Source organism: Emys orbicularis, chromosome 10 (assembly GCF_028017835.1).
Source record: "Emys orbicularis isolate rEmyOrb1 chromosome 10, rEmyOrb1.hap1, whole genome shotgun sequence".
NCBI classification, from domain to species: Eukaryota; Metazoa; Chordata; order Testudines; family Emydidae; genus Emys; species Emys orbicularis.
Window position 1 is genome coordinate 15,419,975 of NC_088692.1, and position 24,275 is coordinate 15,444,249.

The 24,275-nt window shown below is 46.0% G+C and overlaps 2 protein-coding genes across 2 annotated transcripts in view; one reads left to right on the forward strand and one right to left on the reverse strand.

Moving 5' to 3' along the window:
* TECPR1 (tectonin beta-propeller repeat containing 1) overlaps positions 1-8,025 on the forward strand; it is a 29,864-nt gene extending 21,839 nt beyond the window's left edge. Inside the window, exons 19-24 of the mRNA XM_065412432.1 lie at positions 1,806-1,980; positions 4,232-4,367; positions 5,200-5,292; positions 6,159-6,265; positions 6,749-6,868; positions 7,822-8,025. Coding sequence (XP_065268504.1) covers positions 1,806-1,980; positions 4,232-4,367; positions 5,200-5,292; positions 6,159-6,265; positions 6,749-6,868; positions 7,822-8,025 — 835 coding nt within the window. The remainder of the gene's footprint in view (positions 1-1,805; positions 1,981-4,231; positions 4,368-5,199; positions 5,293-6,158; positions 6,266-6,748; positions 6,869-7,821) is intronic.
* A 9,704-nt stretch (positions 8,026-17,729) lies between these two features.
* Positions 17,730-18,257, reverse strand: BHLHA15 (basic helix-loop-helix family member a15). Its single transcript, XM_065411474.1, has one exon. It carries the CDS (start codon positions 18,255-18,257, stop codon positions 17,730-17,732), a length of 528 nt encoding a protein of 175 aa, XP_065267546.1.
* Between the last annotated feature and the right edge of the window lie 6,018 nt (positions 18,258-24,275).

Here is a 24,275-nt window from a genome sequence, read left to right on the forward strand (position 1 = left end):
CTTCTTCAAAAACTCAAACCCTTGTGTCCATTCATAGCCCTTTTCGGGTTCTGGTTTATTAAATAAACAAAAAATTCAAAATAAAGCTCTTGTGAGCCATTTATCCCCTTATTAGGACATGCTCGGGCCTTCCCTACCATAGTCTCACTTCTTTCACCCAGCAACCTCTGTACTCTAGTCTCCCTGAGCATCCTTCACTTACTGCTGCTCGTTACAGGGGACTCAGCTAAACCCCGTTCAGATGTGCCTTAGTAACTAGGGTTGGCTGGGCCCAGGCCTCTAGCCCTTAAAGGGGCAGACCACCCTTTTATAGCTCCCTCTATAAATGGTGGTTAAATGATTAGGAGATGTTGTTAAAGAGTCTGCCAAGCCAGTAGGTTGCTTGTAACCATTTATAACACGTCTCTTATGCTTAGATTGCAGGCCCTTAGGGCAATGACTGTCTTTTTGTTCTGTGTTTGTACAGCACCTAGCACAACGGTCTGTGACTGGGGCTCCTAGGTGCTACAATACACATAACAATAGGGCTTTAGCCCTCTTATAGATGGTGTCCTAATATAACTGTGACCAGCACCACCTACTTACTGGGCAACTAATGATTTCCCAGCCAGGCTTTACTGTAATTGGATGGAACCAGAAAAGACCAAACCGTCCCTGTATCGTGCCTTGAGCAGGAAGCACCCTGCTCTTTCTCTAGGGAACCTGGGGCAATTCTGAATCACTCTAGTTTTCCTCCTGCACTTTCTTGTGCTAAGCTATCCAACACCCGCGCTATTGAGGCGCTACGAGCCTACAAATTAAAGACTTCGATGTTTGATGCTTGTTTTGTGGCTGCTAAGCCAACGTTTTATGCCTCGAGCATCTCTTCCTCCCGCTCAGCGAGGCCCTGGGGTCACAAACCGTTCTGCTGTATGTCCTGTAACAAACTGAATCCAAATGAACTAAGTGCTGATGCCAAATATAACAACTGACGCAAGTTGAGAAAAGCCTTGAGCCCAAAGGTTCCCGTCTTTCAGTTGCACAAATTAAATGTGAAAACAAATAGGGGATTGCTTAGGGCTAGATCCTGGATTTATGGGTTGGAGGAGAGAAATTCCCTGTGTTTCCGGGCTGGAGGCAGGTAGACATTCTGCCTGTGGAGTCTAATGCATCCTCCCTAAGTGCAGTGCTACTTATTTCTCTATGGAAACTAGAGCAATGTAGCTTTCTGTAATGGCCCATTAAGAGAGAACCTTTTTCTGTACTGCTTTAATGGAAGGCTGCCAACTCTTAGCCAACAAACATGCCTCCCTCCCTCGGGATGCTCCGTGTTATCTTCAGACAGTCCCCTCCTGAATCAAGTCCCGATGTCACTCCCATTGCCAGTACAGAGGAGGGAATGGACCAGCTACAGAGATCTGCTCTCAGCAGTGGATTCCCCCACGAACATGATGAAATGCTCTTCTTTATCCTGAAGTTCTAGGCTAGGTTTAGACCGGTAGGAAGCAAAGTGGAGCACAGCACAGACTTCTAAGAGGGCCTGTTTTTTCTTTATTAAGTTGCTCTTGAAAAAGAAACCCTGATAAACGTTATCCTATGTCTAGTGCTTCAGAACTCAACCTGGAAACACAAACCTGGTTGGTGTCAACCCACTCTCAAACTGAAAATATTAGTTGCAGGGTATCTCTGGTTTCCATAGTACCCATTTAATGAAAGGATGTGGGGCCTTCCCCCACCCCTACGTTTGAGTTATTCTGTCAGCATGGGCACAGACTCACTCACAGGAAGTGCGTGCTCCTAAAGGGTTGTGGGGTTTTTCTCTTTAGAAAATGTAAAATAATCACCAACGGACCCTGGCTGGAAGTGCCTCCCATCATCCTCTGGGACATAGCCATAATCCCTAGTTCGGCGGCAGACAAAGAAGAATCGATAGCACTCTGGGCAGTTAGCGACAAGGGAGACGTGCTGTGCAGACTCGGAGTAACGCAGAAAAATCCAGCTGTAAGACTTTCTCCTTACTGCCTCTCTCATACAAGTGTCATTTAAAGTGCATGTGTGTAGTGTGTGCGCACATGTACACGCTGTGCCCCCTCAAATCACTGGTTTTTGTCTCTCGTGTAAACCCCCGTTAGCCCCTCAGCCTTCTTTTCCTGCTCCACCCCCCCGAGGCAGTATACTCATGCTGCCTCCTGTGCTTGATACCGCTCTCCTAATAATAATAATTAATGGAGATATCCTATCTCCTAGAACTGGAAGGGACCTTGAAAGGTCATTGAGTCCAGCCCCCTGCCTTCACTAGGCAGGACCAAATACTGATTTTGCCCCAGATCCCTAAGTGGCCCCCTCAAGGATTGAACTCACAACCCTGGGTTTAGCAGGCCAATGCTCAAACCGCTGAGCTATCTCTCCCCCTATGTCTCCCTAACACCTCTTTCCTCTACTTCCCCTTCAGTCACTGAGGGGTCTGCTTCTTCTCCTCAAATTATTGGTAGCATGCCCATCTGACTTAGATATTAAGCTGCTCAGGGCAGGAACCTGGCCAAGCTATAGCCCCCATATAGAGCCCACTGAAGTCAATGGGAGCCTTTCCATTAACTTCAGTGGGCTTTGTATTGGGCTGTGTGTTTTTTATAAGGAGCCGTGCACATCTGTCATGCCTAGTATACTTAATACTAGGTTCACATTTACCTACAGACTATAATAGAGATTGCAAAACAGTAACCTCCATCCACTAAAGTACTTATGCATGTGAATCATCCCTGTAATAGCAGCTGCCTCCCAAGTGTCCCCTCTTGGCCAGGGGTACCTCAGTTTCCCTCTTTTTCAGGGCTCCTTAATAAACTCCACAGACAGGCTAGTGCTGGAGATGTGGATTAGCCCCCTAGCCACCTCACAAACAAACTTAACTCTTCTGGCGGGTAACAAAAAAACAACTAAGAAGTCCCAGCAAACAAAAAGATAGAAGAACCTTTTCTTCAGCCTACCCCTGGGCTGTGTTTCCAGCCCCTTTCGAGCTACCGTTGAGTCTTTCCCCTGCTCTGGTATCGAAAAACCTCAGCCTCTAGCCTGATTTCCCCTGGAGTAGTGTTCTCCTGCAGCCTCTCTGGTTCAGTGCCTTCCCTGGCACAGAGCAGCCAGCCCGACCAGTCCCTGTGGTTCTGCTCCCTACTGATCTCTGCCCTTTAATAAGGCTCAGGTGTCCATTAAAGCATCAGTTGAGTCCCTGAACCAGGCCTCCCCTCTGGCTCTATAGCAAGGCCAGCTGCCCTCTATTAGGCTCAATTGTGAGGCTCTTAATGGGGAACAGGTGGGCTGGACCAGCACCCTCTTAGGCTATATCTGGGCTGCACCCCATTGGAGGCAGCATGTAGGATAGGTGTAGCTATAGACAACAGTGAAAAGCAGGCTGTGTCCCCACTGCAGCATGTAGCTATAGATGACAGAGAGAGGCTCTGGCAGGGGGGAAGCCATGGGGAAAGGGTCTGGCAGCAGGGAGGGCATAGGACCCCACCCCTGACACTAAAAATAGCAGCGTAGATGTGGGAAGCACTGCTTGGGTGTGTAGAGAGCCATGTGGGGTACATAGCCTAAGGTTCTGGTGTGCTTTTATTCCCCTAAATATTCATACCTGGGCAGGGGATGGAGGGTGCCATGTTTGTACCCCACATGCTGCCATAAGAAGTGTGCAGTATAGACATACCCTTAAAGGGCCCAGTCCACCCTGTGACACTCCCTTTGACTTCAGAAGGATGCTTGCATGTCTAAGTGTGTAAGTGTTTTACAGGATTGGGGCCAAGTGTGCACAATTTTTGCACAAGTCATATCTAGAGCTTGTAGAAATTTTTCCTTTTTTTTTTTAATATAAATTTAAATGTAGACATCTCGAAACTTTGGAAAAACCAGTATTAAAAAAAAATCTGAAAAAATTGTTCACTAATATGTCTCCTGTTTTTTCTACCAGTTCTATTTCAGGAGTTGTACTGTTAGGTACACCTAAAGGCATAATGCGCTTATAGAAAAGTCCCATAGAATTGAACAGAAGATTACATCCCTGCTCTAGCATAATCTAAACAAACCAGGGAAAGGGCCTTTGTCTGTTAAGTCATATAGAGTTCGATAAAAATTACTTTTCAGAACCAGTTGAATTCTGTAGGATTTTTCCCATCAGGTGCTGATCAGCCAGCAGGCGCGCTGTGTCATTCAGTTCTGCAACAGGTGCGAGTTTCCCAAGCTATTCTTTGTCATTCACTAGGGAACATCATGGCTTCACGTGGGAACAGATCAGCCCTTCATGTCGGTCTCGATTGGGGCATTCCACCAAGTCTGGGCTGTTGCGAGAGATGGCTCTACCTTCTACCGGGGTTCAGTGTCTCCAAAAAAACCTGCAGGTGAGTGCTGGGGAACAGAGCAGGTCTTCTCGCAGCAAGGATGTAGTGAGCTGAACAAGCACAGGACAGAGACATTTCAATGTCACCACTGCAAAGAGTGTGAGGCTGATACAAAGTAAACAGCCTCCTCCTCACTTATATTAACATGCGTTAGGACGCTTTTAAAAGTTAGTTAATGTTTACAAAACCTTGAGATGAGTTTCTTTTTGTTAGCAATGTATCTGGGTAACTTCTTGGAAGCCCAAGAGATGTTTTACCAGACTTGCCCACAAGGAAATGCCATTTCACACAGGTCAGCAACATTCCTCCTTAAATTCTCCAGGCCAAACTCTCTTGAGCAGGTCAGGGTAGAAACCATTGAGCATTAAACACACCTCAATATGGAAAATACTGAGTTGGGAAAGGAGATGGAAAATATTGCTTTATATGAAGTGGGTTCCCACTCTTTACTTTAACCATTCTGTGCCTCAGTTTCCCCATCTATAAAATGAGGATAATGATACTGACCTCCTTTGAAATCTACCAATGAAAAGTGCTATATAAGAGCTAGGTATTCTCACTGTGTGTAATTCAAATGGAGAGGATTAGTGCTTTGGGTGTGCTTGACTTTGAGACCAGCACTTTTCATGTCAGCCGGTCATGTTATTGTATAGACAGAAGGGCTGGAAGGCTTCGTGGTTCCCTCTGCTGTGAGTCACCATGCCTTGCGTAGTAGGTATTTCTAATGCTCCTACCCCCATGGTGTCTGAACACACAGCTTTCTTTGGCCTATTACAAGACTCTCCTTACTGCTGTTTTCTCAATGCCTCGTTCATTTATTTCCAACTTTCAGGAGATTGTTGGTACCATATTCCTTCACCTCCAAAACAAAAGTTAAAACAAGTCTCAGTAGGACGGACATCTATGTTGGCGGTGGATAAAAACGGTGAGTTTTAAATGACAAGGACTCGGAAATGAACCAGAGATCTGATTGCTTTAAAACAAGATTCTGGGCCCCCTCCTCCACCCGTGTAAATTGGCATTGCTCCATTGACGTTAGTGGAGCTATGCTGGTTTACACCACCTGAGCATCTGTTCCTCTGTGTGTTTAGAGGGAATCGCTTGGCCTTGGCACAGTGATGGACTGGGTGAGGTAATCACTGTCTGACTCCTAGGATTGTATTTGACATAGCTAGTGCCATAGATAATATGGACACAGCATCTGTAACTTTTTTTTAATATTCGTTGGATGGTCACAAAGAAGAAAATTACATCTCTCACTGCATCTGAGGAGCTTTGCCAGAAACCCAAAAGCATGCAAATCTGCAGGAAGAATGCCTTGCAGTGAACCATGCACATCATCCATAGCAAACAAACTGGTGCATCATCATTAAATAAGATTAAAGGGTCCTTTCACAAAAGAAACAAGCCTTTAACTCTGCAGTGTCCTGTCTGAGAGAACTCCTTTTCCATGTTGCATTACTTCTATAACAATGGTGTGCATGGATCTTTGTAAATCTATAATGCATGGTCCTTTCCCCAAGGAGCTTTACAAATTAGGGAGTGCACCATTATTCAGGAAGGTCAAAATAGGGTAAATGGAGAATATTAAGTTCCACACACTAGTGAAAAGTGTAACAGGATTCCATAGAAGATATGGAAGCATTAACTGCTGATCTCTTATGAGGTTTAATTAAACAGTGCAGAGTTCATGGCTTTAATGCAGTGGGCTCATCCTACACGAGCAGAACTCCCGAACTCTGGCTAAAAGACCATCCTTCCCTTCATAGGATTTAATTGATCTATTTATAGGTAATCTCTGGTACCGTCAGGGAATCACACCAAGCTACCCTCAAGGATCCAGTTGGGACCATGTTTCAAATAATATCCGTAAAGTTTCTGTGGGACCCCTGGATCAGGTATGTATTTAACTTTGCATTTCGCTAGTTATGAATGACCTAGTTAAATCATCAGTAAACACTGGTTTCTGCTCCTGTTTCCCTCATAAGACAGTGATTCACATGCTGGCATCCTGACAACCTGAAAATTAACTCTGTGAAATGGTAACACAGACTCCTGCTGTCCCACTGAAACTATGCAAACAGCGTGTATTGTAAACCTTCCTTGTTAAATCTCAGTGGGAATGTTTTCACTGCTAATCTGCACGCCTGGGTCTCATTTGTGCAGGGATGTTTGGGTTTCTCTTTGCCCAAATTGGAGCTGTTTTGCTCCAAGCAAGGTCACTGCATCCAGCCTTTGGAACTGTTTGTGTGATTGAGCCGGGTACTGTCATGGTTTTCATTTAGGGAAAGAGAGCAGTGTGTGAAACACATTTTACACACACACACACACACTCACTCTCTCTCTCTCTCTCTCTCTCTCTCTCTCTCTCTCTCTTTAAGGTTTGGGTGATAGCTGACAAAGTGCAGGGAAGTCACAGCCTAAGTTGCGGGACAGTCTGTCATCGAACAGGAGTCCAACCATTGGAACCGAAAGGGCTCTCATGGGACTACGGCATTGGGGTGAGTGCTGGGGGCACAGAATTGCTCAGTTATAGGTGGTTGGGCACTGTTTATAGAGGAAGATACACTCCTTGTCTCACGGGCTCCTTCAAAATTTTGGATAGCTGCTCATCTCCTTGTGGAAGGCAGGAAACTGGTCTTGTACCCTGTACTCTGAAATGGGAGCATTCCTTGTCTTGACTATGGAGACATTTCCATGTCAAGTGATAGTGTCTTCAGATGTGTGTGTCTTTTTTAAAAATTAATGAAGTATGTTATGCAATTACGGTATAGAACTTATACATTTACATTATACTAATCTTTAAACTAGTGTTGGTTTTTAGTTTGAGAGCTTTGGACACAAAATTAAACTCTTTAATGAAGACTTCAGTGACACTGTTAAAATATGTAGTTAACTGATTAGCCAAATGAAATATAATACAGCAGTTAACATGGCAGCATTTTAAAAAGTAAAGCTTCTCCGTGGTCGGTGCATGATTATCCTCCATTGTCATGAGGCTGCACTACTCTCTGCTGCAGTGTTTGAAGTGCAGATATTTAAACCGTCTCGGTGAAATCCTAGCCCCTTTGAAGTCGATGGCAAAATTCCGACTTCAGTGCGGACAGGATTTCACCCAATCCCCGTTATGCAGAATACTAATCCTTGTCCGGGGCTGCTCCTTTCCTTGAGCATGCGTCTCATCCATTTTAGATGCTCTAACCAGAGTATCCAGGAGATGGGAGTCATGGGGATTTGAGCCCCTGCAGTATGTGGACCAGGCAGGTATGCACCCAGCTCCCTCTGGGAGTTGCATAGGTCAGGGTTTTATAAGGAGTCCTTTTTCTGAGCTGACCTAGGGGGGAACTAACCCCTTGGCAGGGAATTAAGAATAAATAGCGTAAAAACCTTCCTGTAAACAAAGCTCTGAATCAAATTGTGATGTTTCTTTTAAATATATTAAAATCTCATGTAGGGTGGATGGGAGCACATTACAGTCAGAGGAAATGCAACTGAAGGTCCTAAGGCTGCTTTACATGAGACCTCTGAAGAGCATTCAGCAAACCCAACGGATCTAGAAGAGGGGGAGAATGGAGGAGAAGGAAATGGAAACCATTCTAAAACCACCTTGATGGTTAACGAAGGGCAAGAACTAGACCGAAACACTGTTAATTGTTAGTATTTTCTGTTCTCTGTACACTGGCTGCTGCTTGTTTCCCAAGTAATTTAAAGAAAAACAAACTGTAGGACACATCAAACTCAACCCATTTCTGCTCAGAAAAATAAAAACGCCGCCTGATAAAACTAATGCATTTTATAGAACTGGAATTTGCAATATGGGCATTTTAATATTTAATTTATTCTTATACTACTAAGTTAATGGAGTATGACTTGATAGAACTGGCACAGTTTTGACAAGAGAGACAAGGTGCTGTTTGGAGCCGCAGGAATAGCCCTGACCCCTATTTAAAGCTGCTGCACAAACTGTGTGAATGTGACTATCTTTGCAGACTCATTTATTTTTCTGTAGAAGTCTTTAATTCCCTTCCCTACATCCCTTAACACTCACTCATCTTATACGCCACTCTCCAGTTTTAGTATTGCTCATCTTTGGGCAGGGAGGAGGATTTAAAAAATTGTATCAATATATAGTTGATTACTGTACAGAGAGCTCTGGTCACTGCACTAGTGTAAAATCTAGGGGCCTGATCCTGCAAACACTTATGTACATGCTTAACTTTGCTCATGTGAGTCAGCCCATTGACTTCAATGCTACCCTCGCATTGAGCGGGGATTACTTGCATCAGTAATGTTCCATGTGAGTACAAGTGTTTGTGTGCAGGACTGGAGCGGAGGGAGTACACATTACTAAGGGCCAATTTCTGGTACCCATTCTCATGCTGAGTAGTATCTTATTTCACAAGTGCTCCCATTGGCGTCAGCGGAACTCTTGTGGAAGAGTCCTAATCTCTCAGTAGGGGTGGCAGCATCTGCTTCTACATGTGTCAGATATGAGGTGGATAAATCATCTTTTTAGCCTCATGTTCAGCTCGTCCTCCAATGGCTTACAACTCATGCTTTGTCCAAGTCTCTTCGAGCAAGAGACTGGAAAAAGTTCTGTGCCTAATTCCGGCTTCATAGTGGTAGAGAGCTACAGTCACTCCAGTGAAGTCAGTGTAGACTAGCATGCACTCAGAATGGGGCTTTGCTGTTAGTTTGTACTAAGTGATCTGTGCTGAATATATTTCTGGCTCTTCTCCTAGTGAGTTAACACCTTAGTGTACATTATTCCTCAAAAGAGAAGGTCTAGTTCTGTCCTGCTTTAAAATTGTAGTTAATCCTAGATTCTCCTCTGAACGTCTCTTATTTTAAAGCCCAATGCTGCGTGGTGCCAATCACCTCCTGCAAGGTGCGTTCAACTCCTGTTGGTTTCAGGAGGGCACTCCACACCTTACGGGATCAGGCTTTATCCATTGTAGCTTAGAGAGGTTTTCACTGAGGGGCTAATCTTGCACACTTCGATTCGATGGGAATGTTAAGAGCAGGCTCACACCCCGAGTTTCTTAATGGTAGCACTGCAAGTTTACATTCTTTTTCCCTATATTGTGTGTGATTGTATATGGAGGTATTTTTATATAAATTGAATAGCAGTGTGGCATGGTCTCACGTACTGTATTTGTAGAAGTAACTATTGCCTGTATTTAATATATATATATTTGATATTTTAATGCCAAGACACTGTTTATGTCCAAATGTGAAAAAGATTCTTAAAGATGCTACTGTCTAACCTATTGAACTTTCCAATATGTGATTATAGTTTTTTATTGATTTTTACATCTGTGGTGTTCCAGGTGTCAGTGACATTATTTGCATTCATTCCTATAAATACTAGGTTACACACACTTCTATAAGTGACACAGCAATTGTTCCAAATAAGCATCATTAATAGCTTTACCACGTATACTCTTAGGCTTGCTTTTTCTCTGCACTAACACATCATCTATGTCAGAAGGTCAACTTATATTTTCCTTTTGAATATCCAATGTTTACATCGCCAATGCAAGAGTTACATATTCTACTAACTGAGTCAATAAAATATAGGCTAATGTAATCATGCATTTTCTCCTTTTTTCCCCCGGCACTGCCAACCCCATTTTGTCTGTTGTACAACAAAAAGCTGTTTAAGGGAACATATGCAAAATATAAAATCTATATTTGAGCACCAAATCTCTGCCCACTGAAAGTCGTCTGAAAGTAGAAAGTGACAGATGGAATTAAAATGTACATCAGCCCCATAACTGTGGGATAACTTTACTGAAATTAATTGAAGGTTGAAATGGATTTTGAAAAATAAAGTTCATCTGTTGTGAAATCCCCTTGAATTTGTCCAAGAGAAACTCTTGTCACTAGCTACTATTTTGAAACTAAGGGGTAGCTACTTGCCTTAAGCTACAATGCTAACACTACTGGAAGAAATAAAATACCCTAGCAATTTTATTCAGTGAGAAGCAGGTCATAGCTGACAGCGGGGCAGTATTTACTGAGGGAAGGCATACCCTTCATATCTGATCTCTGTACCACTAGCTACCTGATACTGCATTTTCTGTTAAAGGTTATGCAGTATTGTTTGCCAAATGCTTTAATAACTTGTAATAATGCCCCTTTATTTACGCTAAGATTTGAATCCAGACACTGATACGCTGTCTTGGCAGCTAAAATGCTGTCTGTCCCACCCCATAAACAAATCCTACAGAGAAGGATTTTAAAGTACACAGAATACTGCTGTGGGAATCTCTATTGTAAGGTATTGGTCACTGAGGAGCTTAAAAACCCCTGCAAGATTTATTAGACTCCCTTAGTGTTTGTCACTCACTATTACTTCTCTCACTTTCATTACTGTGCCTAGACAGATTCAGCAAAGCACGTAAACACACACTTAAGTGCTTTGCTGAATCGGGGCCTATATAAACAGTCAAGAGAGCTTTTAAGAAATGGGACCAGGATCCACCACAACTAAACTGTCTGTAAATCTAGGCATACCAAGAAAACTAGAGAGCCACGTACATGGCATCACCCTTTGTTGTCTTCCACAGCCTGGCTAGTACACTGAGTTCTCTCTCCGGACCACAACCCCAGGAACTAAGGTAACTCCACCCATTTAAAGTGCCTTTTACATGACATCTGAACTTGAATTGTAAGTTGGTGCTTGCATAACTCTTCCCTTGTGTGTTTAAGGGGGATTAGACTCTGTTAGTGGCCCAAATTAAATTATTTTGAGGTTCTAAGAGAACATTAAAGGCAGCTTTGTTCCTGCTAAAGTGTTGTTTAGCAATGTGGGGCCCGGTCTCTGTAAGAGATGCAGAGAATGATATTTCAGAAGTGTATGGAGAGTCACTACTGAAGAAGTAGCAGCAGCAATGTTTGAAAGGTAGGAAGTTGGGTCCATTTCTCCCCGGGCCACAAAGAATCCTACCAGAGGGGACTCACCAAAAAGCTGCCCAGAGACCTCCTTGGTGATTGTGGGAGGCTCTGAGCCTGTGCCTCAGTGGTTCTGGCCACAGTCCTTGACAGCCAGACTACCAGGGCCTCCACCCAGCCATAGCTGCCTCCAGGATCCCTGCAGCAGGTAAGACTGTGCAAAGCAGGTACCATGGCCCCAAAACGTGCACTGGGCCCAGGGATGGTGACATGCAACTCCCCCCTTTCATTTAGTTAAAACAGAGTTGTACAAAAACTAGTTGACCCAGAGAGACAGGCACAAATGGCTGCCGTGTTGCTCCTGTCATGCACTTCAACATTTACTCAAACAATCCGGTATTTACATTGCAATTAAAGTATTTTAAAATGTTTCTGACCTTCATTAGCCTTTCCAGGTTGGCAGCTTCCCAGCTGCTGCAGCCATTTTCCTCCTAAGCCAGCTTTCTCCAGCTGACATCGGGGTCACTAGAATTCATTTTGGGCGGTGGGGCGAGGGAGGGGAAGACAAAATCCTGAACATACTTATCTGCACCTGTTACATATTGGAAGCTTTTGCTAAAGTGATCTGGACCTTACCGTTGCTTGTCATGTAGGCAGATGAGAGCCTTCAGCCTAATTCACTTTGGGCCAGTGGCTGGTTAGCACTTTGTTTGCAACAATGACTTTAAATGCCAGACCGAGGCTCTGGGCCCACAGGGACCTGGGTTTTTAAAACCAAAATAGCAGGAAGGTTGTCTCATTATTTAGACTTGTCCCCGGGTACTCACCACGGGTAGTACTTCCTCCTAGCTGCGCTGGAGAACAGCTCTCTTCCAAGTCTAACAGCTGCCCTGGCGGGCTCTCAACGCACTGTCCTCCTGCTTACCCCCTCTCTCACATCAAGGGCTTCAGCTTTATCTGTGTAACTCGTCCCTCCAGCCAAACTATGTGGTTTCTCCTTCCGGGCTATAAAGTCTTACTGGACCTGTTGTTCCCAACCTTTCCAGACTACCGTACCCCTTTCAGGAGGCTGATTCGTCTCACGTACCCCAAGTTTCACCTCACTTAAAAACTACTTGCTTACAAAATCAGACATAAAATACAAAAGTGTCACAGGACCCGATTACTGAAAAATGGCTTACTTTCTCTTTTTTTTTTTTACCATATAATTATAAAATCAATTGGAATATAAATATTGTACTTCCATGTCACTGTGATACCTGAGCGTGTTTTTCACTTGTGAGCCTTGTCTGAAGCCTGAGCCGCAGGCGGTGGGGCTGAAGCATGTACCTTAGTTTTGCGGGGGCCCCCTGTGGCGTGGGGACCCAGACAACTGCCCTGCTTGGCCCCCCCAATGCCAGCTCTGCACTTGCAATCCCCCTAAACCCATCACATGACCTCCCTGGGCACTGAAACTCCCAGGATGAGAAACCCCATTCTAGATGAGTTGAGTACACTCTGGAAGAACTCTGCATACCAGCAGGTTGAGAACCACTAGTCCAGGCTATGCCACTCCATCACTGGCTGGTAGGGGAACCCAGGACCACCTCCTACTCCACATTCAGCCCAGGGACCCTGCAACACCCAGCCAAGGTCTGCTCAGTCCCCAACCTTGCTGCTCTCTCCCTTGCCTGCTGTCTACGCCACCTCCCACCTGGGTTGCCAACCCTTCAGGATTGTCCTGGAGTCTCCAGGAATTAAAGCTTAATCTTTAATTAAAGACTATGTCATGTGATGAAACCTCCAGGAATATGTCCAACCAAAATTGGCAACTCTACCTCCCACAGACTTTCTTCTCTACCCTGCTCTCTCCTGGGTATGCCCTTCACGAGGGCCATGCTCCCAGGGGCTCTATTCTTTCCCTGGGTGCCCTCCTGCCTTCTCTAATGCAGATGAGGATGGTGACAGACTTCCTCACTGCAGCCATTGCTGTTGCCAGCCCACACCTGCTCAGCTGAGCATCAGCTTTGGCTCAGGAGTTGCTTCTACGGCCTAATCCCCTCATGTGTGGCCGATCACACTAACTGGCTCTTCCTTCACCCTTTCAGGGCTGGTGTGGGTGGATACCCCATCACACTTGTGCTTATGCAAGTTCAGCAGTTCTGGGCTTTACTACCCAAGTCTGTTGCTCGGAGAGGTACACATGATTTGCCATACCAGACCACTGAACCATCAAGTCTGAAATGCCACCTCTTGGCCAGGATTGTCCTGGAGTCTCCAGGCATTAAAGATTAATCTTTAATTAAAGATTATGTCATGTGATGAAACCTCCAGGAAAACATCCAACCAAAACTGGCAACCCTACGGCCTCTGGGGTGATATCCTGACACCACTGAAATCAATGGGAGTTTTGCCACTGATGTCAGTGGGGCCAGGATTTCACCCCTACTTCACAAGGGGTAGGGATGCATAAATGCAGCGTGCGTTTGGAAAGTCACTTGTTATTTGGGGAAAATAGTTTTAAGCAGCTGATCTCGCTGGGCAAATCCTCTATCAAAAATGAATATTAGTAGGTCTGCCTTAGAAGAGTCTGAATCACTGCAAGGAGGCCTCCCCTATGGAGGCTGCCCACGCACAAGAGGTGACCTCAGCTGGTCTCAGATTTAAAGTCTACAGTTTGCCCTCGAGGCTACAGGCTGCCCCACTTCCACATGCTTATCGGCTGTAGTGCTGGCTCCTTTCCTTCTGCTTCATCAAGCAAAAAAACCCATGAAAGCCCCTCAGCACCGAGCAGATTTCCTCCTTTTAACAATCTGCTTCTGCTATAGAGAGGAGGGGGTTTTGTTCACTAAAGCCTGCTTTGCAGTAGATAAGAGAAGTGAGCAGTTAAATCTTAATAAATCATCTCTTCCCATTCACAAGTGACAGAAAACACCTTGATCAGCTGTTATCCATCTCACCCCTCCCCACTAGAGCGCAGTAGTAAGCTAAACTCAGAGGTGAAAGTAAGCCAGTATGGTAAGGTACGGCGTACCGGCAAGAGCCAGTACACCGTGCCGGACCGCACCGGCTTCCGCGGCAGGGATTTAAAGGGCGCTGGGCTCCCCGCAGTGGGATTTTATGTCTGATTTTGTAAGCCACTGCGGGGAGCCCAGCGCCCTTTAAATCCCGCCCACAGCTCCAGCGGCCAGGCTGGGGCCAGGATTTAAAGGGCTCAGAGCTCCCACGGCTGCGGGGAGCCCAGAGCCCTTTAAATCCTGCCCGCAGCTCCGGCAGCCGGGCTAGGGCCGGGTTTAAAGGGCTCAGAGTTCCCCGCCACAGCGGGGAGCCCAGAGCCCTTTGAATCTTGAGAGGCCCTGCCTCTTCCGGTTGAGGCCACGCCTCTTCCGGATGAGGCCACGCCCCCTCAGGACTCCGGCAGTACCGGTAAGTCCTGTAAGTTACTTTCACCCCTGGCTAAACTAGAGATATTACAGGCACTTGTGGGCACTGCACAATGGAAGATAATAGCCTAGATGGCTCAATGGTGTGATCTGCCATTCAAATCCCTGTGAGGGAGAGATTAGTTCAAAACACCTCTCACTAAGTAATGGGGTTTTTTTGGGAGGGAAAAAAGTCACTGGGAAGAGCTCAAGTTGAGGCGGTAGAATCCAATCCCTGCAGTTAAGGGAGCACAGTGTGTGAAATGCAACATTCATTGTTCCCCGTTGTATCTGCAGATAGCTACCGCAGAAGGTGGAAATGTGTCTCTCTCACAGCCTGTCTCTGACACACTACATATTCCAGATAAAAACATTATCACGCTATCGGTCCTGGCACAGTGGAATAAATATCACGTTACAGGGTATTAATGGCCAAAGTCTCTCCACACTGCACCAAGCATTAGAGCAGGGAGAACTCATAGGGTGTCTACATTGCAATAAAAATCCCATGGCACCAACGCTGAGGCCAGGCAGCTGACTCTGGCTCCAGTGGCTCCAGCTGCAGGGCTAAAAATAGCAGTGTAGCTGTTCAGGCTGGAGCTGGAGCCCAGCTCTGACACCTCACGAGGGGGATGGGTCTCAGAGCCCGAGCCCGAACAGCTACACTGCTATTTTTAGCCCCGCAGCTCGAGCCTCATGAGTCCACGTCAGCTGACTCTGGCCAGCTGTGGCCATGCCACAATTTTTTTATAGCAGTGCAGACACACCCATAAGGGTCAGAACGGCTTCCTGTTGCACACAGAGTACCTTGGGTTGCACGGGTTCTTTACACAACTCACAACCTGTAGAACTCTTTGCCAGGGGTTGTTGTGAAGGCCACAACTATAACAGGGTTCAAAGAAAGAACTAGAGAAGTTCCTGAAGGATAGGTCCATCAGTGGCTATTAGCCAGGATGGGCAGGGATGCAACACCATGCTGCCGGAAGACAGGATATTGGGCTAGATGGACCATTGGTCCATGGACCATTGGTCTGACCCAGTATGGCCGTTCTTATGTTCTAGGGGGTCTCTGCAGCTGTTCTCTTCAACACCCCCTGCAAAGGATCCACCAATCTCTCCCTCACTCAGCCACCAGCCTGCTTCCCCCTTGCACTACCCTACTCTGTGGGGACAAAGGTAGGGCCCATGAAGCTACATCCTGTGCCAGCATGAGCACCTAAATCCTGCCCTTGCCCCCTCTGCAGCATAACCACAATTGTCATGCTAACATCAGCACTCTATGGCCCTGGGTGGGGACAGTTGTGACATGTACTGTACATGCAGCATTTCCAAACAAAGAAATGTTAGCTTGGCGAAGAAGAGCAGGGCTAGGAGAAATGCGAGTTTTTATTCCAACATTTTTTTAAACAGTTTCTTTTCTTGTTTCAAGATCTCCTGTTTCATTTATTGTATTTAATAGTACCTAGCCCAGAATGAATCCTAATTGATTACAATGCAGGCTTTATTAGGAGAGTTCATTTTAAATGCATAGATTATCATTGTCCAACTGGTAAATATTCAAAACATTTGTTCTGTAATCACATCATTTTTGCAAAGATCACAAGTGAATTAACTGTTAAATATTTATATTACAATAGCACCCAAAGGGTCTAAATGGAACTGGGGTCCCATTGGACTGGGTGCTGTACAAACACAGCCAAAGACAAGCTCCTGTCTAGAAGAGCTTACAATCTAACAAATCTCTTTTAATGTTTCTGTTGAAAGGCACTTTCAAATATATATATAATGCAACAAGGATCACATAAATTATTGTGCATTTTAAGTGTAGTTGTAGGACTACATTTTAGGAATGTGACCCAAAGCCCACTGAAGTGAATTGGAACCTTTCCATTTACTTCAATGAGTTCAGGGCAGGGGTTCTCAAACTGTGGGTGGGGAGCCCACAGTGGGCCACAACCCCATTTTAATGGGGTTGCCAAGGCTGGTGTTGGCCCTGGGCCCCAGCAAGTCTGAAGCCTAAGCCTAAGCCCCACCGCCAGGGGCTGAAGCCAAAACCCGAGCCCCACCCCCCAGGGCTAAGGTTACATTCCCTCGCCCAGGGCAGAAGCCCTTAGGCTTCAGCTTTGGCCTCCCTGCCCAGGGCAGCGGGGCTCAGTCTTCGATCCCCCCTCCTGGGGTCGTGTAGTAATTCTTGTTGTCAGAAGGGGGTCATGGTGCAATGAAGTTTGAGAACCGCTGGTTTAGGGCATTTAGGGTCTGGTCCAAGGCCATTTGTGAAAACATTATCTAATATCTGTTCATACCTGTTCGATCACACTAATCAAGCTACTCAAAATACGTTTCTATTGTCATTAAATTTGTTCCTCCCCCTGAGTAGCAGGAAATTTAAGAATTCAAGGGAAAAAATCCAGGTAATTGTGGTTAAAGAAATTAGTCCTGCTATCCAAATATCAGGTCAGTTAGATATGTCCCTCCAGTAGCTGTATACATTCCAAAGTATTGTACCGGGCCATAAACTTCATTATTCCTGCACCAAGATTCCCCATTACATGGTGCCACTTCTGGAGGAATAGAAGTTACAGCCAGTATTTTCAATAATGACTAGTGATTTAGGACATCACTGTTGGGTGCCCAACTCAAGGTACCTTATAAAAAGAGTAATTTTCCTAAAGTGCAGAGACCCCCCTCCCACTGAAAAATAATTTGTTTATAAAGCCCGCCCTGCAAAAGCAATCTAGGTGTTGAACAATCAAACAATTTCTCATTACAAATTAAAAGAACATTCTGACCTCAAGAAAATTACAAACAAAGCAGGTAAACAAAAAACTATAAGAACAGAGAAGGTGTTTCATACCGGGCAACCAAAATCACTAATCTCTTTGAAAAGCCTGACCTACAATTTAGGATAATTTCAACAAGAATTATGAGATCTAGCCACTAAACATTTGTCTTTCCAAAAACAAACAAAAAAGAAAGCCACCGGGAGGAAATAACCCCTTAATCCTCCAAATGCTGAAATATACAGGAATGTAAGGAGATGAGAGAATGAGGCCAGTAGCTAACTTTAGCTGCCTTGTCTGAAGTTGTGAATTTGTGTGGAGTATTTTTTTAGTTGTTCATCGTGTTCCTCATCACCGTGTTGCTGTTGGTAATGCTGGTACAGTTTGGAGCCATTGGATGCCCCAGTTCCTTCTACAGTTGGAAGGTGCCCACTGGACATATGGAGTATGGTGGAAGTCAGTGATTTAATGTAATTTTTGGCTAGCGTGAGAGTCTCAATTTTAGAAAGCTTATTCTCAGCTCTCACATGAGGGATAACCTCCCGCAAGGCCTGGAATGCATTATTGAGCTTGTGCATTCTCTGCCTCTCCCGTTCATTGCTTTCCAATCGCCTTAAGTGTCTGTCTTTGTTGTTCCAAGCATGCTTGGCTTTGACTGTACCAGTCTTGCTACTCTCATTGTTTTCGCCATTTCTCCTTTCTTTGCGTCGCAAACATTTCACCGGTTCCTCTTTGCTCAAAGTTGTCTCCCCAGGAAAGGCTTCTTTGTCAACAGCAAGCCTGTGCTTTGTTCTTTTGCTTTTGGTCTTCATGTTTCAGTAGATGATGGGGAAATGTCACCCAGCCTGTTCTCCCACTAAGTTAATCTTCTGGTACTAGCCATCAACATGCTGCAAAAACATAAACATCAACATCTTCAGCTGTCGTTACGTTTCATACAGAACAAATGGAAAGTCATTGTGCTGTTTCGCTTTGTACCAGCATCTACCTGCACAATACTGTGAAACTACCAGCTGGATCTTTTATTTATTAGTATATGTTTTAGTGATTGTTAACGTCAGCCCATCTGGGCTCCGTGGATGGAAGCAGGGCCCCTGGAGAGGATCCTCTTAACCACAGCGCGTGGGCGGTGGTAGTGGTGATGTATTTGCATCTTGATTCAGGCATGTTAGTGGGACTGGGGGGGTGAGGGGAAGAGGGAGGGAGCCTGTTACTACATCTGCTCATAATGTACTTGCTTTGGATTTCAGTCTCCAACTGGCAACATTCGTTGTCTCATTTGTCTGATTCAGTTGGCCTCTGTTTGTGGCCCCTCCCCTCTAACTGAAGGAGAGGCCACTGTAGTTCTCTGTGGCAAGATCCTCTCCGGGTTCATTCAGTCCTTGGCCTCTCTGCTGAGAATGCCAGTGAGCATGCTAAAACTGGAGCCAAATGAGTGTTTGACATGGGTTCCTGTCCACTAGAGCCTGGTGGCTTTCAATCCAGTTCCATTTCACATATGCCACAGGCCAACTGAAATGACTACAATGTGACAATGCTTATAACCACAGTGTAAGGCATTACAAGGCAGATGGACGGTGGAAACATTTGGCCAAGTTCTCCTCTTGGCTACAATGGTATCACTAGTTTAAGTGAGAGAAGATTTTGGTCTGTCATGAGCAACTAGAAACAGAACAATATAAAAAAAAAAGTGACTGCAAACATTGGTGAGCCAAGTCTGTTCCCTTAAGCAAGAGCTGTCCTGACAGAAAACAGGAAGGGATTTAAAGGCTGGAGTGAGATTTAGCGTTTCCAGTTTAGAGATCTCAACAGCGAAAAGAGGTCTTTGGCGTCAGCAAACCAGAAAGTGAGAAGCACGACAGGAGCATGACTGTCAGTAAAGGCTTAGTTATAAACTCCCTTTCCTCCCAGCTCCTGGCACCCATTCCTTATGACCTGAATCACATCCATGTGCAGTTAACATCACGCACGCACACAGAAGCGGTTTGGGACTAGAAACCTGGATATCCAGCTCCAAATAAGGCAAGTCTCTTCCACTGGAGCTAAAGAAAAACTTGTGAGAGTAGGAGGTCCTGTTTGTGGGCAGCATCACACACTCACATCGCAAAGTCAACACATTATGCTGTCCTCTGAATGCCCCCTTTTTCTTTTCCCCCATTCCTTTGAGTGCTGCTCTCTTGCTTCGTCTCACAGCTCTCCCAACTTCACCATATGCCTCCCACCTTCTCTCAATGCCATCCAGACAACTTTTAGGAGCCATTAACTCAAATTTTTATTCATTTCTCATTCACAAGCCAATGCCCTCCTATTTGTCATTTGCTTTTAGTCTCGCCTTTAAAATGCCAGCTGTGTCAGCTTTGTCCACAACTGGTGGAAGGCTCAGACTGCTCCTCCTCATTGATGGTCTTCCCAGCTCTCTTCCAGGGACACCACCTTGCTATTATGGACTGTTGCATTTAGAGGAGGAAGGCTGGCTGTTATCAGCACCCACAGTATGGTGCAGCAATAGCAGAGTTCCTGCTGCACAGTGAAGACTGGCATGCTGGCAGCTGTAACTCCTCCTGCACTGATAGTAGCAGTACAGGAGGGGGAGTGGGTTGCAGCCGCTCTTCTTTCACCAGCTAATGGCACGGGTACAACAGTTTCAACACCCAGCAGAACAGCAATTTCTACACCTCCCAAGTCAATAATCTAGCCAACATTGGCAGCATGGCAGAGTCTATTCTTCCTGTGCCACGGGACAGGGCACCTGCACAGATGCAGCAATGCCCCTTCCTTCCAGGCTGATGAGCCATAAGAGAGTGATGATGCAGCAGCACCCCTACCTCCACTCCGTGCCAATGCTTGGTACAATGGCAGCCATCTGGCAGCAGCCCTCCTTGTGCTGGTGATTGGTATTAATGGGGGGGGAGGGTCCATTTACTCCCCTTAGTTCCAGTCTTAGAAAATATTTCTGGTGATGCACTGAAATGCGAGTGGCTGGAGAGTCGGACTGCTGTTAGAGGCTAGCCACAGAGCTTAACTCTCCTCCTGGAAAGACAGGAGAGGTGCACCACCACTCCACATCACCACCTCTTGCAGTAGAGGGTAAAACCGATTGAGGATGCTGGGAAAACCGACATCACTGCCACCACCTAGGAACATCCTCAGCTGCTCCCTTCTCCCTTCACTGTGCCAGCTACTCTGGCCATTCTTGGGGTTCATACCTCATCACAGGGTACTCAGGTTTCCCGGCCGAGGACCTATGCTCACCTCACAAAGTGGTTTGATTAGGGGGCCTCCAGCCCAAGGCTGCCAGGGAGCAAGACAGGACTGCAGCTCAGGTTTCACCCACCAGCCCCACACCATGCTGCCTGAGAGTCATGGGCGCCTAAGGAAAACAGCTGGGAGATAGGGCTGATACTGGGGAAAAGAAAAACCAAAGCCAGGCCAGGAGAAACCTTGGAGCTTCTCTCTCTGTAGGAGAGATGGCAAATCAGAAGTAGGATGGAACAGTGCAAACAAGCACCAAGGAGAGCAGCCAAATCCCTGCCTCCCGTGCATAAGGCACTGCCACTGGGAAAGCAACCAACTGCTCCTTGACAGATATCCACCTTCCTGGACTGGGGGTGGCAGTCAGCAGAGGAAAGGGGGGAGCTCCTAGGAGAAGAGGATTTGGCAGATTAAGGGGAGCACGGAGCCTGGTAGAACCAGTAGACTAAGGACAGCAGGTGACAATAGGGTAGGTGAAGTGGCTTGGGGGAAGGTTGCTTTCAAATACAGCTACACACCCCAGACCCATCTGCTACCCACCCCCAAAAAATCTCCCCCTTCCCCCATCCTATAGCCCACAGTCCTGTAGTGTAACTGGACAGGGTCGGGAGACAGTGGGGATGAGGGAGAGTCCTGGCGGGAGTTTGGGGTCTGCAAGGGGCTTGGGCAATGCAAAGGGGTGGCAGTGGGGTCTGGGGCAGCTAGAGCAGAAGGGGCTTGGGGGGTCGGAGGCCGGGGGTGGCATTCCGAGCTCGCACAGCGGGAGGAGAGGCGAAGGCTAGCGAGGGAACAAGCGGGCAGGGAGAGGAGGAACTCGGGGCAGCGGGGGAAGGAGCAAACAGCCTGGAGGGAAGGCACAGGAGAGAGCGAGCGGAGAAAAGACCTCCTGAGGGCGGAGGGGGACCGTGTGAGGGAGCCCGCAGGAGGGACTGGAGCCCCAGGGGAGGGCTCCAGGGGGCAGGCGGTGGGCACAGCGGGGTTGGAGCGGTCAGTGCAATTTCAGACAGCGGGAGCCCTTCCCTAGCCCCCCGCCACGCCCCGAGCGGCCCTTTGCCCACCGCCCCGGGAGCCTGGTGCCCGGCACGCGTACCTGGGAGCCGGCGTGGAGGGCGGGACGCCGTGCCCAGGAGAAGGGCCGCCGGGCGAGCAGCGCGGCAGGTGGCTGAGGCGCGTGTGACCGCAGCCTGCCCGCCCGGCGGGCCTGGGACACGTCGCTTTAGTGCCGGGGCCAGCGGGAGGCGGAGCCTGGCGCAGCGGGAGCTTCCATGCAAATCCGCAATTGGGGAGGGGGGGTCGCGGCGGATCGAGGTTCCCCTGCTAGCGGCTCCGCGGCACCTGCACGGGGGCAGAGCCGGGACCGTAGAGCCGCGGGGCAGGTGGTTGTTTCCACTGGGCAGCGCGGTGAGAACGTGGGTCCTTATCGCGCGGGCGGTGCCGCCCGCTCCTGCAGCACAGAGGGCGGCATTGTGCGGCCCAATTTAAGCGTGAGATTCCCCTCCCGCCCCAATGAATAAAAGCCAGTGTGTGCAAGATGTTGGAGAACTTGTTCCAACACAGGTTAAGCCATATGAAAATAAGACCCCGGGAAAGCTGCCCACATCAGTGCAGCACAGGGCTCTCTGCCTGCAAACATTGTGTGTCAATTCACCAGAGGACAGCTTCAGCGTGCAAACTCAATGTTCCCAAATTTCAGAGGGTTTTTTTTTAAATTGTTATTATTAAAAGACGAGCTCGGCTTTGTGCGGCAATGCCATCTGGTTTTGGATGGGTCAGTATTCTGGGAGACTTCCAGTTCAATACCAACTACAACTTGTAGTGTTGTAGACAAGACTGTGAGGTGTTCAGACACGATGGTGACAGGGACCATGAGATATAAAAGTGCCATGGGATCTTTAAGAGCTGTGGAAAAAGCTCCCATGTCCTAGTCAAATTTCAACTTGAGCAATTATATTTTGCCTATTTAAAGTTCCTACTGTGATTTAAGTTGAAGCATCTATTTGTTAAAATCCATGGAAGGAAATTTAAGTTGTAACTGTGCAGTTTTTTTCCATTTCTTAAAAGCAGATACCAAAAGATTAATATATTCCATTGTATAGTGTAACCAAAGTTTTTTGTTTTCTGAAGGCTAGAATTGAAAGCATTTATTTTTAAATCTTTAAATGCATTTTAGGATCATGACAATGCAAAAGGTGAAAACTAGGGTGACCAGATAGCAACTGTGAAAAAACAGGACAGGGGGTGGAGGGTAATAGGCACCTATATAAGAAAAAGTCCCCAAAAACAGGACTGTCCCTATACAAATGGGACATCTGGTCACCCTAATGAAAACAGAATTATTTCTATTTATTGTGCACTTTGGGGTAGTTTTGTCACTTCCTAAACTTAAGACAGGGACACAAGTAGTGGAATTAATAGCACAGCAACAGTTTATCATCTTAACTCTACAAAATCTATATTGCTGTTCACTAAATATATGCTACAAATTCTGAAATTTTATAATTTTGTGCCAAATTCATCCTCACTAAAATTCCATTTCAGTTGCATTTTTTAAAAGTACAAATGTTATAATGGATTTCTTGTTAGTAGCTAATTACGTCACCTGTTTTTAAATATGGTCACCTGTTCAATATGTTCACAAGTTTCTTGCACTGTTTCCATTTTTCAGTGTTAGTTTCTTGCATGTTTTTAGGCCCAGGCATAAAGAAATTGTCTTATTACTGAAGGATTTTTGAGCACTTCATTCACATTATTTTTTTCATTTTAAAATATTTTCCATCATCATTTAAACCAGGAAAACAGGAGCTCAGAGGTTTATACCAATGCCACTTACCCAGTTAATGGTCTGTAAAGGGAGGAATGATATGCAACCTCTTCACAACGAGACAGCGAGTATGTCAGTTCTACTGAGACCTCCTTATGCCAAAGAGCAGGAATCCATGCCTACTACATGACAATAGCAGGGTTTGTTTTGTTTATATAAAGACATGCACATTCATGTGTAGTGTCTATTAAACCTCACATAAATTATGGCAAAACCCACTGTGATGATTTCAGATGCTACCACATTTCAACAAATTTTCATTTGAAAGATATTACTACAAATTAAATCTATGCTGTACTTTAAACAGTGCTTCTCTGTAGAGGGTATGTGTTATGCGATGTGATGTTCAAATGATGGTGACATACTAGCAGAAGAGCTCAGGGATCTAAAATACACCCTCTCATATAGGTTTTGTTGTGCTGCGTAGGTTGAAGGGTCTGGGGCTTCAGGCACCTGGGGTAGAATAGATGCTGCCCAGTTCCTCGCTTATGAGCACATTGATTTCACTCCCAAAAGTAGTCCCATTCACTTCACTGAAACGAAGAGCTGAACAAATACCAGAAATGAGTTGAGCTAAGAATAAACGAACACAGACACGAAGGTTATAAATATATAACTGTATTTTATTTTTGAATATTAAATAGTGTTTTTAAATTACAAGCAATTTATTGAATCACACTATGCATGATAATCAATATACAGTAGAAATATTACAATTTAAAAATGTACACAATTGCAAGACGATTTGACCTGAAAT